Here is a 16463-nt window from a genome sequence, read left to right as displayed (position 1 = left end):
CTCCTCCAGTAATTTATTGTATATAACAGACAGAAGAGGACAGACCCCTTCAGTGTAAAATAACATAAAACCGTCAAAAGTAAAACCATTGCAACACAATGACATTCCCTGAACACAACCACAGCAAATTCCATTAACAACCTTCGGTGCCAATGGAGTGCATGAATATCTATGATGTGTGACAGTGTTTGCAAGCCATTTCCAACGCTAATAAGGAAAGCTGAGCCATGTAAACTTCTGACCAGTGACAAGCATGCTAGTGATATGACTAGGGTGAATCAAGTCACTTCACTTTAATACTCCTCTCCCTCCTCCTCTCCCTCTCCCTCAATGGAGTCGACACCCACCTCCTCATAATCTTTCTCCAGGGCAGCCATGTCTTCCCTGGCCTCAGAGAACTCTCCCTCCTCCATACCCTCACCTACGTACCAGTGCACGAAAGCACGCTTGGCATACATCAGGTCAAACTTGTGGTCAAGGCGGGCCCAGGCCTCTGCAATAGCAGTGGTGTTGCTAAGCATGCACACTGCCCTCTGAACCTTGGCCAGATCTCCACCAGGTACCACAGTTGGGGGCTGGTAGTTGATACCAACCTTGAAACCAGTTGGGCACCAGTCTACAAACTGGATGGAGCGTTTTGTTTTGATGGTGGCAATGGCAGCGTTAACGTCTTTGGGCACAACGTCCCCACGGTACAGCAGACAGCAGGCCATGTACTTGCCGTGACGTGGGTCACATTTCACCATCTGATTACATGGCTCAAAGCAAGCATTGGTGATCTCAGACACAGAGAGCTGCTCATGGTAAGCCCTCTCTGCTGAGATCACTGGGGCATAGGTGGCCAGGGGGAAGTGGATACGGGGATAGGGCACCAAGTTGGTCTGGAACTCTGTCAGATCAACATTGAGGGCACCATCGAATCGGAGGGAAGCAGTGATGGAGGACACAATCTGGCTGATCAACCGGTTAAGATTAGTGTAGGTGGGACGCTCGATATCGAGGTTCCTACGGCAGATGTCATATATGGCCTCATTGTCTACCATGAAAGCACAGTCAGAGTGCTCCAGGGTGGTGTGGGTGGTCAGGATGGCGTTGTAGGGCTCAACAACAGCTGTGGACACCTGGGGAGCTGGGTAGATGGAGAACTCAAGCTTTGACTTCTTGCCATAGTCAACAGACAGGCGTTCCATCAACAGGGAGGTGAAACCAGAACCGGTGCCACCTCCAAAGCTGTGGAAGACCAGGAAGCCCTGGAGGCCAGTGCACTGGTCAGCCTGGAGAGGAGGAGAGATGTTTAAGATCATTATGGAGGGATAAAGACACAGAATTTACAGAGATGTGGGTAGAGTGTATGTTAATACGACATCATATGTAAGTTCTCACCAGTTTGCGAGTCCTGTCCAAAACCAAGTCTATGATCTCTTTGCCGATGGTGTAATGCCCACGGGCGTAGTTGTTGGCTGCATCCTCCTTCCCAGTGATCAGCTGCTCAGGATGGAAGAGCTGGCGGTAAGTTCCAGTTCGTACCTCATCTGGAAAAAGAAAGACCTGTAAGCTGAGGGCTCAAGACTAAGGAGATACCATAGTGTCATCATCATTGTTTGAAGACAAAGAGATCGTACCAATGACAGTGGGCTCCAGATCCACAAAAACAGCCCTGGGGACATGCTTGCCAGCTCCAGTCTCACTGAAGAAGGTGTTGAAGGAGTCGTCTCCTCCTCCAATGGTCTTGTCACTGGGCATCTGACCATCTGGCTGGATCCCATGCTCCAGACAATAGAGCTCCCAGCAGGCATTGCCAATCTGGACACCAGCCTGACCCACATGGATGGAGATACACTCACGCTTGAGAAAGAGAAGAGAGCGCAATTTAATTGGATCACACTGTACACAATCAAGGTAAATGTCAACGATGTCACCAATGCATTGGTATGTGCATTTATGAGAGGAGAGCCAATGGAAAGAGGGCACACATTCAAAATGGCATCCGGTCTCCATTATATCTAATCCAATGCAAATCAGATTCTTGCACTCTTTTCATCTGAAGGGCAAACTCTATTGTGCTACATTTTCCCCCATGATTGAATGCACATCACTAAGGACTTAACATGGTCCACACACACCCGCACAGTCTTGAAGAGGGCATGGTAGAGCTTCTTCCCCCTCAGGAGGCTGAAAAGATTTGTGAAGTTCTACAGCTGCACCATCGAGAGCAACTTGACTGGCTGCATCCCCAAATGCACCGCCCTCGACTGCAAAGCGCTACTAGAGGGTGTTGCGGACAGCCCAGTACATCATTGGGGCTGATCTCCCTGCCATCCGGGATCTCTATATCATGGGGTGTCAGATGAAGGTCCGAAAAATTGCCAAAACTCCAGCCATCCAAGCCATAGACTGTTCACTCTGCTACTGTCCGGCAAACACTACCGGAGCATCGGGGGCGGCAGGTAGCTTAGAGCGTTGGGCCAGTAACTGAAAGATTGCTAGATCAAATCCCCGAGCTGACAAGGTAAAAACTTGTCGTTCTGCCCCTGAATAAGGCAGTTAACCCACTGTTCCTAGACCATCATTGTAAATAAGAATCTGTTCTTAACTGGCTTGCCTAGTTAAATAAAGGTTTAAAATTTTAAAAAATTAAATTGTCTCTTGGACCAACAGGCTCCGAGACAGCATCTACTCCCAAGCCATAAGACTGCTAAATAGTCAATTTATGGTTGCCCAAACTATCTGCCCTGACCCTACACATACTCACTAGACTATATACACATTCACATACACTACATACGCATACACACACATACAGACACACACTTTTACACTCATCATTTGCTGCTGCTACTCTGTCCTTTATTTTACTCATATTATTATCTATCCTGATGATTTGTCACTTTACCCTGCCTTCATGTAGGGTAGATGCTTGCTACTTTAATGGTATAGAATCAGCTTGATCCCCTCTGTCGAAGACGATTGGACCTTCTTTTTTGATATTTTCAGTGGTATTGTTAACAAACACACCCCCATAAAGAAAATGAGAATTAAAAACAGGTTCAGTCCCTGGTTCAACTGTGATCTTGCAGTTACTCCACCTTAAGAATTGCATTTGGCGAAAGGCTCGGCACACGCATACTCAGGCTAACTGGCTCTCGTTCAGGCAAATAAGAAATAAGTGCACTCAGGCTATCCGGAAGGCCAAAGTTAGTTACTTTAAGGAGCAGTTCTCTCTCTATGGGTCTAACCCCAAGAAATTCTGGAAAACAGATAAAGACCTGGAGAATAAACCCTCCTCCTCACAGCTGCCCATGTCCCTTAATGTTGATGATGTGGTTGTAACTGACAAGAAGCACATGGCTGAGCTCTTTAATCACCAGTTCATTAAGTAAGGATTCCTATTGACTCAGCCATGCCTCCTTGCCCGTCCAACATTTACTCATCTCCCACCCCTTCTAATGCTACTATCCTCGATGCTTCTCCCTCTTTTCCCCTGCCCCGCTACAAAGTTTCTCCCTGTAGGCAGTCACTGAGTCCGAGATGCTAAAAGAGCTCCTTAAACTTGAACCCCAAAAAACATCTGGGTCAGATGGTTTAGACCCTTTCTTCTTTAAGGTTGCTGCCTCTATCATCGCCAAGCCTATCTCCAACCTTTATAACCTGTCTCTCCTTTCTGGGGAGGTTCCCATTGCTTGGAAGGCAGCCACGGTTCGTCCTTTATTTAAAGGGGAGATCAAGCTGATCCTAAGTGTTATAGGCCAATTTCTATTTTGCCCTGTTTATCAAAAGTGTTAGAAAAACTTGTCAATAATCAACTGACTGGCTTTCTTGATGTCTATAGTATTCTCTCAGGTATGCAATCTGGTTTCCACTCAGGTTATGGATGTGTCACTGCAACCTTAAAGGTCCTCAATGATGTCACCATTGCCCTTCATTCTAAGCAATATTGTGCTGCTATTTTTATTGACTTGGCCAAAGCTTTTGATACGGTAGACCATTCCATTCTTGTGGGCCGGCTAAGGAGTATTGGTGTCTCTGAGGGGTCTTTGGCCTGGTTTACTAACTACTTCTCTCAAAGAGTGCAGTGTATAAAGTCAGAAAATCTGCTGTCTCAGCCACTGCCTGTCACCAAGGGAGTACACCAAGGCTCGATCCTAGGCCCCATGCTCTTCTCAATTTACATCAACAACATAGCTCAGGCAGTAGGAAGCTCTCTCATCCATTTATATGCAGATGATACAGACTTATACTCAGCTGGCCCCTCCCCGGATTTTGTTAAAAGCTCTACAACAAAGCTTTCTTCGTGTCCAACAAGCTTTCTCTACCCTTAACCTTGTTCTGAACACATCCAAAACAAAGGTCATGTGGTTTGGTAAGAAAAATGCCCCTCTCCCCACAGGTGTGATTACTACCTCTGAGGGTTTAGAGCTTGAGGTGGTCACCTCATACAAGTACTTGGGAGTATGGCTAGACGGTACACTGTCCTTCTCTCAGCACATATCAAAGCTGCAGGTTAAAGTTAAAACTAGACTTGGTTTCCTCTATCATAATCGCTTCTCTTTCACCCCCGCTGCCAAACTAACCCTGATTCAGATGACCATCCTACCCATACTAGATTACGGAGCCATAATTTATAGATTGGCAGGTAAGAGTGCTCTCGTGCGGCTAGATGGTTTTTACCATTCGGCCATCAGATTTGCCACCAATGCTCCTTATAGGACACATCACTGCACTCTATACTCCTCTGTAAACTGGTCATCTCTGTATACCCGTCGCATTTATAAAACGCTCTTATTTATAAAACGCTCTTAGGCCTCACTCCCCCATATCTGAGATATCTACTGCAGCCCTCATCCTCCACATACAACACCCGTTCTGCCAGTCACATTCTGTTAAAGGTCCCCAAAGCACACACATCCCTCAGTTTGCTGCAGCTAGCGACTGGAATGTGCCGTAACAAACACTCAAACTGGACAGTTTTATCTCAATCTCTTCATTCAAAGACTCAATCATGGACACTCTTACTGACAGTTGGGGCTGCTTTGTGTGATGTATTGTTGTCTCTACCTTCTTGCCCTTTGTGCTGTTGTCTGTGCCCAATAATGATTGTACCATGTTTTGTGCTGCTACCATGTTGTGTTGCTACCATGTTGTTGTTATGTTGTGTTGCTACCATGCTGTGTTGTCATGTGTTGCTGCCTTGCTATGCTGTTGTCTTAGGTCTATCTGTATGTAGTGTTGTGTTGTCTCTCTTGTTGTTATGTGTGTTTTGTCCTATATTTATATTGTATTTATTTGTATTTTTAATCCCAGGCCCCCATACCTGCAAGGAGACCTTTTGTCTTTTGGTTGGCCGTCGTTGGAAATAAGAATTTGTTCTTAACTGACTTGCCTAGTTAAATAAAGGTTAAATACATTTAAAAAAATAAAGAATGTACACACAGTATCTACCTCAAATATCTCGTACCTCTGCACATTGATCTGGTGCTGGTACTCAGTGTATATAGCTCCACATTGATCTGGTACTGGTACTCCCTGTATATAGCTCCACATTGATCTGGTGCTGGTACTCCCTGTATATAGCTCCACATTGATCTGGTGCTGGTACTCCCTGTATATAGCTCCACATTGATCTGGTGCTGGTACTCCCTGTATATAGCTCCACATTGATCTGGTACTGGTACTCCCTGTACATAGCTCCACATTGATCTGGTACTGGTACTCCCTGTATATAGCTCCACATTGATCTGGTACTGGTACACCCTGTATACAGCTCCACATTGATCTGGTACTGGTACTCCCTGTATATAGCTCCACATTGATCTGGTACTGATACTCCCTGTATATAGCTCCACATTGATCTGGTACTGGTACTCCTTGTATATAGCTCCACAGTGATCTGGTACTGGTACTCCCTGTATATAGCTCCACATTGATCTGGTACTGGTACTCCCTGTATATAGGTCCACATTGATCTGGTACTTGTACTCCCTGTATATAGCTCCACATTGATCTGGTGCTGGTACTCCCTGTATATAGCTCCACATTGATCTGGTACTCCCTGTATATAGCTCCACATTGAACATTGATCTGGTACTCCCTGTATATAGCTCCACATTGATCTGGTACTCCCTGTATATAGCTCCACATTGATCTGGTACTCCCTGTATATAGCTCCACATTGATCTGGTGCTGGTACTCCCTGTATATAGCTCCACATTGATATGGTGCTGGTACTCCCTGTATATAGCTCCACATTGATCTGGTACTGGTACTCCCTGTATATAGCTCCACATTGATCTGGTACTGGTACTCCCTGTATATAGCTCCACATTGATCTGGTGCTGGTACTCCCTGTATATAGCTCCACATTGATCTGGTACTCCCTGTATATAGCTCCACATTGATCTGATGCTGGTACTCCCTGTATATAGCTCCACATTGATCTGGTGCTGGTACTCCCTGTATATAGCTCCATATTGATCTGGTACTGGTACTCCCTGTATATAGCTCCACATTGATCTGGTACTGATACTCCCTGTATATAGCTCCACATTGATCTGGTACTGGTACTCCCTGTATATAGCTCCACAGTGATCTGGTACTGGTACTCCCTGTATATAGCTCCACATTGATCTGGTACTGGTACTCCCTGTATATAGGTCCACATTGATCTGGTACTTGTACTCCCTGTATATAGCTCCACATTGATCTGGTGCTGGTACTCCCTGTATATAGCTCCACATTGATCTGGTACTCCCTGTATATAGCTCCACATTGAACATTGATCTGGTACTCCCTGTATATAGCTCCACATTGATCTGGTACTCCCTGTATATAGCTCCACATTGATCTGGTACTCCCTGTATATAGCTCCACATTGATCTGGTGCTGGTACTCCCTGTATATAGCTCCACATTGATATGGTGCTGGTACTCCCTGTATATAGCTCCACATTGATCTGGTACTGGTACTCCCTGTATATAGCTCCACATTGATCTGGTACTGGTACTCCCTGTATATAGCTCCACATTGATCTGGTGCTGGTACTCCCTGTATATAGCTCCACATTGATCTGGTACTCCCTGTATATAGCTCCACATTGATCTGGTACTGGTACTCCCTGTATATAGCTCCACATTGATCTGGTGCTGGTACTCCCTGTATATAGCTCCACATTGATCTGGTGCTGGTACTCCCTGTATATAGCTCCACATTGATCTGGTGCTGGTACTCCCTGTATATAGCTCCACATTGATCTGGTGCTGGTACTCCCTGTATATAGCTCCACATTGATCTGGTACTGGTACTCCCTGTACATAGCTCCACATTGATCTGGTACTGGTACTCCCTGTATATAGCTCCACATTGATCTGGTACTGGTACACCCTGTATACAGCTCCACATTGATCTGGTACTGGTACTCCCTGTATATAGCTCCACATTGATCTGGTACTGATACTCCCTGTATATAGCTCCACATTGATCTGGTACTGGTACTCCTTGTATATAGCTCCACAGTGATCTGGTACTGGTACTCCCTGTATATAGCTCCACATTGATCTGGTACTGGTACTCCCTGTATATAGGTCCACATTGATCTGGTACTTGTACTCCCTGTATATAGCTCCACATTGATCTGGTGCTGGTACTCCCTGTATATAGCTCCACATTGATCTGGTACTCCCTGTATATAGCTCCACATTGAACATTGATCTGGTACTCCCTGTATATAGCTCCACATTGATCTGGTGCTGGTACTCCCTGTATATAGCTCCACATTGATATGGTGCTGGTACTCCCTGTATATAGCTCCACATTGATCTGGTACTGGTACTCCCTGTATATAGCTCCACATTGATCTGGTACTGGTACTCCCTGTATATAGCTCCACATTGATCTGGTGCTGGTACTCCCTGTATATAGCTCCACATTGATCTGGTACTCCCTGTATATAGCTCCACATTGATCTGATGCTGGTACTCCCTGTATATAGCTCCACATTGATCTGGTGCTGGTACTCCCTGTATATAGCTCCATATTGATCTGGTACTGGTACTCCCTGTATATAGCTCCACATTGATCTGGTACTGATACTCCCTGTATATAGCTCCACATTGATCTGGTACTGGTACTCCCTGTATATAGCTCCACAGTGATCTGGTACTGGTACTCCCTGTATATAGCTCCACATTGATCTGGTACTGGTACTCCCTGTATATAGGTCCACATTGATCTGGTACTTGTACTCCCTGTATATAGCTCCACATTGATCTGGTGCTGGTACTCCCTGTATATAGCTCCACATTGATCTGGTACTCCCTGTATATAGCTCCACATTGAACATTGATCTGGTACTCCCTGTATATAGCTCCACATTGATCTGGTACTCCCTGTATATAGCTCCACATTGATCTGGTACTCCCTGTATATAGCTCCACATTGATCTGGTGCTGGTACTCCCTGTATATAGCTCCACATTGATATGGTGCTGGTACTCCCTGTATATAGCTCCACATTGATCTGGTACTGGTACTCCCTGTATATAGCTCCACATTGATCTGGTACTGGTACTCCCTGTATATAGCTCCACATTGATCTGGTGCTGGTACTCCCTGTATATAGCTCCACATTGATCTGGTACTCCCTGTATATAGCTCCACATTGATCTGATGCTGGTACTCCCTGTATATAGCTCCACATTGATCTGGTGCTGGTACTCCCTGTATATAGCTCCATATTGATCTGGTACTGGTACTCCCTGTATATAGCTCCACATTGATCTGGTGCTGGTACTCCCTGTATATAGCTCCACATTGATCTGGTACTCCCTGTATATAGCTCCACATTGATCTGGTGCTGGTACTCCCTGTATATAGCTCCACATTGATATGGTGCTGGTACTCCCTGTATATAGCTCCACATTGATCTGGTACTGGTACTCCCTGTATATAGCTCCACATTGATCTGGTACTGGTACTCCCTGTATATAGCTCCACATTGATCTGGTGCTGGTACTCCCTGTATATAGCTCCACATTGATCTGGTACTCCCTGTATATAGCTCCACATTGATCTGATGCTGGTACTCCCTGTATATAGCTCCACATTGATCTGGTGCTGGTACTCCCTGTATATAGCTCCATATTGATCTGGTACTGGTACTCCCTGTATATAGCTCCACATTGATCTGGTGCTGGTACTCCCTGTATATAGCTCCACATTGATCTGGTGCTGGTACTCCCTGTATATAGCTCCACATTGATCTGGTACTGGTACTCCCTGAACATAGCTCCACATTGATCTGGTACTGGTACTCCCTGTATATAGCTCCACATTGATCTGGTACTGGTACTCCCTGTATACAGCTCCACATTGATCTGGTACTGGTACTCCCTGTATATAGCTCCACATTGATCTGGTACTGATACTCCCTGTATATAGCTCCACATTGATCTGGTACTGGTACTCTCTGTATATAGCTCCACAGTGATCTGGTACTGGTACTCCCTGTATATAGCTCCACATTGATCTGGTACTGGTACTCCCTGTATATAGGTCCACATTGATCTGGTACTTGTACTCCCTGTATATAGCTCCACATTGATCTGGTGCTGGTACTCCCTGTATATAGCTCCACATTGATCTGGTACTCCCTGTATATAGCTCCACATTGATCTGGTACTCCATGTATATAGCTCCACATTGATCTGGTACTCCCTGTATATAGCTCCACATTGATCTGGTGCTGGTACTCCCTGTATATAGCTCCACATTGATATGGTGCTGGTACTCCCTGTATATAGCTCCACATTGATCTGGTACTGGTACTCCCTGTATATAGCTCCACATTGATCTGGTACTGGTACTCCCTGTATATAGCTCCACATTGATCTGGTGCTGGTACTCCCTGTATATAGCTCCACATTGATCTGGTACTCCCTGTATATAGCTCCACATTGATCTGATGCTGGTACTCCCTGTATATAGCTCCACATTGATCTGGTGCTGGTACTCCCTGTATATAGCTCCATATTGATCTGGTACTGGTACTCCCTGTATATAGCTCCACATTGATCTGGTGCTGGTACTCCCTGTATATAGCTCCACATTGATCTGGTACTGGTACTCCCTGTATATAGCTCCACATTGATCTGGTACTGGTACTCCCTGTATATCGCTCCACATTGATTTGGTACTGGTACTCCCTGTATATAGCTCCACATTGATCTGGTACTGGTACTCCCTGTATATAGCTCCACATTGATCTGGTACTGGTACTCCCTGTATATAGCTCCACATTGATCTGGTACTGGTACTCCCTGTATATAGCTCCACATTGATCTGGTACTGGTACTCCCTGTATATAGCTCCACATTGATCTGGTACTCCCTGTATATAGCTCCACATTGATCTGGTACTGGTACTCTCTGTATATAGTAGCTTCATTCTTTCACATTTTATTTTATTACTCTTCTGTTACTATTATTATTTGTAAACTCTGCATCATTGGGAAGGGATCGTAAGCAATTCTTTCATGTAATGGCTACACCAGTTGTATTCAGCGCATGTGAAAAATAACATTTGATTTGATTTGCAGGGGGCTGTGATGAAATACAGTTAGGCTGCATTTTTTCCCACACTGCAGCACTGCAGCTATTCCACACAATCATCCCCTCTGTTCTGAGTGCACAAATGGATTTGGAAAAGTGGGAATTATGCCATGAAGAGGGACCGCCCTGAACTGCAGTCTGCAGGAGGTGAGAGAGGGAGAGTGAGAGCAAGAGGACCAAAAGCTGCAGCATGACCAGGACGAATCACGCAACCATCCCCCCACCTCCGCCCTCTCTCTCCTCCCCTCCCCCCCCTTCTTCGCCCCAGCTTCACCCTGCTGTTACCAAGGGATTTGCTTGCATATTTCCGTTGCTAAGCAACTTGGCCCTAGCAGGAAACCGTTTGAGGTTTTGCACAGGAGGGGGTAGTTTGTGCACTTTCCATAAAAAAAATAACGATTTACATTTACGTCATTTAGATTTAGATTTGTCTATGAGGTACACTTGCCCAGTGATGCTCATAAGCTATGGCGCTTTATTTTCACCAACCCTCAGGGCACCAACCCTCATTAGGGCAAATCATTCACATCTCATGTTGCAAAATGGAAGACTATACAGATTCTACAGTGCATAGACTTAACAGTAATGCCATTATAGGAATAGTAGCCTTTATGTGCAGCGAGTACACTTGAAGCGGTGACTGTTATATCAAATGTGCTTGTCTCTGGTAGGAAAGCAGCTGCCAGGAAGGCTAAACTAAACATGAACATGGAAAGACAAGGGTGCAGCTGGTTACAATGGTTTAAACACAAATCCATCTGCATAAGACCACTTCAGACAAAGATCTTATCCTTCCCCCTGTCAGGTCTCATCCTGGAGACCATATGCACCGGCAGAGATTAGGGATGAGGCAGCTCCCCACCAGCTTTCAGTGTTAATCAATGAACGCGGTTCACCCGAGTTTGCTTTTTTCCTATGAATATTATAGTGTATATACTTTCCTCCAAAAAGAAAGAGTTAGATCATCTAAAATGGCCATTGGAACTTCAATGTTATCCACTTTATTAATTTTGCCTTGTAGGCCTATTTCTTGAAGGATGCACAGTTTTTTTTGTTAACTAGGCAAGTCAGTTAAGAACAAATTCTTATTTTCAATGACAGCCTAGGAACGGTGGGTTAACTGCCTTGTTCACGGGCAGAACGACATATTTTTTACCTTGTCCGCTCAGGGATTTGATCTTGCGACCTTTCGGTTATTAGTCCAACACTCTAACCGCTAGGCTACACTGCCACCCCGATAATGACACGGCGGGATGTAGGGGTGCTGATGGTGCTGCAGCACCCTCTGAAAAATCTGAATTAAAAAATAAATGTATTTTAAAAATAAAAATACATTGAAAAAAAAAATTTTCGCAAGAGGGCCTTTACTGGTATTAGCGGCGATATAGACATCTTTAGCACTGGCACAATTTTTTCTTCAGGATCTCGGCTTTGGCAAAAAAGGTAGTTGTATAATTAAGAACAGTATCTTGCAGGACTCAATAGCTGGAATTGTAAGAGCTGTGGCCCTGTCAGTTTCTCTGCGATTGTCATTCTAATGGCTCCTGAAAGAACAAAACCCTGTCCTCAAACATTTACAAGTTAAGGGCAAAGACCTAAAACATCCAAATCGAATTAAATATTTTTCTTGATCAAATAACATGGAAAACAACCACTTTTTGTGCAGTATTAATTTAACATCCTTACAAACCACTCAATGTACATTGAGCCTAGCGGTACATTACTGTATTATAGGCTGGTCACCTACAGTGCATTCAGAAAGTATTCAGTCCCCTTCCCTTTTTCCACATTTTGTTACGTTTCAGCCTTATTCTAAAATTGATTAAATCATCATCAATCTACACACAATACCCCATAATGACAAAGTGAAACCAGGTTTAGAGAAATTTTTGCAAATGTATTACAAATAAAAAACAGAAATACCTAAGTACATAAGACCCTATGCTATGACACTCAAAATTGAGCTCAGGTGCATCCTGTTTCCATTGATCATCCTTCAGATGTTTCTACAACTTTATTGGAGTCCACCTGTGATTGATTGGACATGATTTGGAAAGGCACATACCTGCCTATATAAGGTCCCACAGTTGACAGTGCATGTCAGAGAAAAAAACAGGACATGAGGTCAAAGGAATTGTCCGTAGAGCTCAGAGACAGGATTATGACGAGGCACCGATCTGGAGAAGGGTACCAAAACATTTTTTCAGTATTGAAGGTCCCCAAGAACACAGTAGCCTCCATCATTCTTAAATGAAAGAAGTTTGGAAGCACCAAGACTCTTCCTAGAGCTGGCTGCCCGGCCAAACTGAGCAACCAGGGGAGAAGGGCCTTGGTCAGGGAGGTGACCAAGAACCCGATGGTCACTCTGACAGAGCTCCAGAGTTCCTCTGAGGAGATGGGAGAACCTTCCAGAAGGACAACCATCTTTGCAGCACTCCACCAATCAGGCCTTTGTGGTAGAGTGGCCAGAAGGAAGCCATTCCTCAGTAAAAGGCACATGACATTCCTCTTGGAGTTTGCCAAAAGGCACCTAAAGGACTCTCAGACCATGAGAAACAAGATTCGCTGGTCTGATGAAACCAAGATTGAACTCATTGGCCTGATAGCCAAGCGCCATGTCTGGAGGAAACCTGGCACCATCCCTACAAGCATGGTGGTGACAGCATCATACTGTGGGGATTCTTTTCAGTGGCAGGGACAGTGAGACTAGTCAGGATCAAGAGAAAGATGAACGGCGCAAAGTACAGAGAGATCCTTGATGAAAACCTGCTCCAGAGCGCTCAGGATGTCAGACTGGGGCGAAGAACAAAGCAAAGATAACGGAGGAGTAGCTTCGGGACAAGTCTCTGAATGTCCTTGAGTGACCCAGCCAGAGCCCGAACTTGAACCCGATCGAACATCTCTGGAGAGACCTGAAAATTAGCTGTGCAGCGACGCTCCCCATCCAACCTGACAGAACTTGAGTGGATCTGCAGAGAAGAATGGGAGAAACTCCCCAAATACCGTGTGCCAAGCTTGTAGCTTCATACCCAAGGAGACTCGAGGCTGTAATCACTGCCAAAGGTGCTTCAACAAAGTACTGAGTAAAGGGTCTGAATACTTAAGTAAATGTGATATTTACGGGGGGGTTTTCAAATAAATTTGCAAACATTTCTACAAACCTGTTTTTGCTTTGCCGTTATGAGTTATTGTGTGTAGATTGATGAGGGGGAAAAACAATTTAATCAATTATAGAATAAGGCTGTAACGTAACAAAATGTGGAAAAAGTCAAGGGGTCTGAATACTTTCTGAATGCACTGTATGTTTGTACCTGTAGACTTTCCATGTCCATGAAGAAAAACATTGGTAAATACAGTAATTGAGTACATTGAGACATCAAGTGATGATGTGATGATGTGATGAAGAAATGTGATGATGTGGCTCAGTTGGTAGAGCATGGCACTTGCAATGCTAGGGTTGTGGGTTCAATTCACACAGGGGACCAGTATGAAAATGTATGCATACACTACTGTAAGTTGCTCTGGATAAGAGTGTCTCATTAAAAGGAATGAATAGACCATTTCTGTTTTCAAATATAAATTATTTGGATTTGCAAAGTATTTCAACAAACTGGAAAACATATATCAGGCAAGTATTTTTATATTACACAAGTATTATCAGATGAACTGTTTTGTACAGATAATTATCAGACTCAAATACATTTCGTTTAAACATTTCACAAAAGTAGTGCACTGGGCCTTTACTAGTCCTGTATTAGCTGATCAATATAGCAGCACCCCCCACCCCAAAACAAACAAATTCCCGCGGCTATGCATAATACATTTGATGGAGATGCCAACAGAATGCCCAAACGTCCATATGCGCTAAGGCACCAAAGATAAGAGTCGCTTATATAACGCATATTATAGACTCATTAATAGGCTACAGTATTCTTACTAGCTATTAAACAGGCAAAACGGGTGAAAATGCTAACTATTAGAATAAAGCTCTTCTGAGCGTAACACATTTCATGGTGGGCACGTCACACGACCATGAAAACGCCGAATTCCATCAAGGCAGAAGGGGTTGCGATTAAAAGAGATCTGGAATGTTCTAATTTCTATCTCAGGTTTGATAAACGCAAATTGAGATATTCGGTAGTCAAACTTGAACTTGGCAATATTTTATGATAGCAAATTATATTCAAATGACAATTAAGTATAAGATAATAGGGGTTAATTGGAACCAAAGTTTCTTTATCGTCCTCCATCCGTAGCCCGCCGCCAATGGTTACGGGCATCAATTCACCTCAATCACATGAGCTTTCATTTTCCAGCAAAGCGACAATGTAATGTTTTTTTTTTCATTGAGTCGACATGAGATACACCTCCACTATATAAGATATACCTTCACTATATAATTTCGTAATAAACCTACAATTGAAAATAGGGTTCCATGGGCAATAGGGTATTTCCTCGACAGTCTGAAGCATAGCCTATCTATCATATTCCGGTAGTCAAATAAATCAGTGACCACTGATTTAAGCCATAAAATGTAATTCCAGCCACAATATGAATGTAGCCATATACATATTATGCAACAAAATGTTAGGAATGGATGAGTAGCTATAGCACCACCATCAGTAGAATGAGAGATGCACACACCACATAAAGAAATCAATAGACTACTTTCAAAATTTCTGTGGTAAACTGTACTCACCATTTTACTGACGGAGAGGAATTTTAGAGGAATATGTCAAAAGAAAGTTTCTACAATTTTGTCTTCGGATGAGAGAGAAGTTACTTTATGCGACAGCTAAGAGTCGATGTAGTAACTGAACTCAAACATCGTGGCGCGCTAATATTTGTAGTATCGCAATGAGGGCTGATCCAGCATACATGAATACATTAATAAATTAGGAAGAGGAGAGGATCAAGACCGCAGGCCTTGGCGTGAGGCCTATGGTGGGAGAGATGCAGCACGTAACACTGTACATTTCCCCCTACCTTGTGAAAACAGTTGCATTGGTCCTGTTTGTTGTTTTAACAAGAGTTCAAATCAAATTGGATTTAAGCTTCGCTGCATTATGGATTTAAAATGGATTTAAGTTTCCCTGCATTAAAGTCCTGGGTCCTAGGAGCGCCACCTCAGGATGAGCATTTTCTTGTTTGCTTATAGCCTTATACAGGTTGTTGAGTGCAGTCTTAAAGCCAGCATCGATTTGTGGTGGTAAATAGACAGCTATGAAAAATATAGATGAAAACTCTCTTGGTAAATAGTGTGGTCTACAGCTTATCATGATATACTCTACCTCAGGCGAGCAAAACACAGAGACTTCCTTAATAATAGATTTCGTGCACTAGCTGTTATTGATAAATACACGCAGACCGCCACTCCTTGTCTTACAGGGGGCAGCTGTTCAATCTTACTGATGAACGGAAAACCCAGCCAGCTGTAGGTTATCCATGTCGACGTTCAGCAACGAATCGGTGAAACATAAGATATTGCCGTTTTTAATGTCCCGTTGGTAGGATAGTCTCAATCGGAGCTCATCCATTTTGTTATCCAATGATTGCACGTTGGCTAATAGGACTGATAGAGGCGGATTACCCACTCGCCTTCGAGTGCCATTTGGAGTACGGTCAGCATATAAATGTAGGCCTATTGTGATATGACAGAGTTCTTTGTTAGTTTGTTAGAGTCAGTCAAATTTGAACCACAGCATCAGAACCGTCCAGAGTAGTGATGCTAGACGGGCGGGCGGGTGCAGGCAGCGAACGGTTCAAAAGCATGCATTTGGTTTTACTAGCGTTTAAGAGCAGTTGGAGGCCACGGAAGGAGAGTTGTATGGCATTGAAGCTCGTTTGGAGGTTAGTTAACACA

General features: G+C 44.0%; 1 protein-coding gene across 1 annotated transcript; it reads right to left on the bottom strand.

Annotated features, from left to right (window-relative positions):
* LOC115207962 (tubulin alpha chain-like) lies at positions 1 to 15449 on the bottom strand. Its single transcript, XM_029775612.1, has 4 exons — positions 15300 to 15449; positions 1623 to 1845; positions 1384 to 1532; positions 1 to 1274 (listed from the first exon to the last, which is right to left on the bottom strand). The coding sequence occupies exons 1-4, from the start codon at positions 15300 to 15302 to the stop codon at positions 294 to 296; spliced, it is 1356 nt and encodes a 451-aa protein (XP_029631472.1). The 5' UTR covers positions 15303 to 15449; the 3' UTR covers positions 1 to 293.
* Between the last annotated feature and the right edge of the window lie 1014 nt (positions 15450 to 16463).

Source organism: Salmo trutta, chromosome 14 (assembly GCF_901001165.1).
Source record: "Salmo trutta chromosome 14, fSalTru1.1, whole genome shotgun sequence".
Taxonomy (NCBI): Eukaryota; Metazoa; Chordata; class Actinopteri; order Salmoniformes; family Salmonidae; genus Salmo; species Salmo trutta.
The sequence above is the reverse complement of the archived record's forward strand: the minus strand, read 5'-3'. Positions and strand labels throughout refer to the sequence as shown.

Excerpts from the sequence above, each read along its gene's own strand:
- LOC115207962 (XM_029775612.1), bottom strand. Across the intron at positions 1,533-1,622 it reads TCTGGAGCCCACTGTCATTG|ATGAGGTACGAACTGGAACT; the intron begins GTACGATCTCTT and ends TTCTTTTTCCAG. Across the intron at positions 1,275-1,383 it reads TGGACAGGACTCGCAAACTG|GCTGACCAGTGCACTGGCCT; the intron begins GTGAGAACTTAC and ends CCTCCTCTCCAG.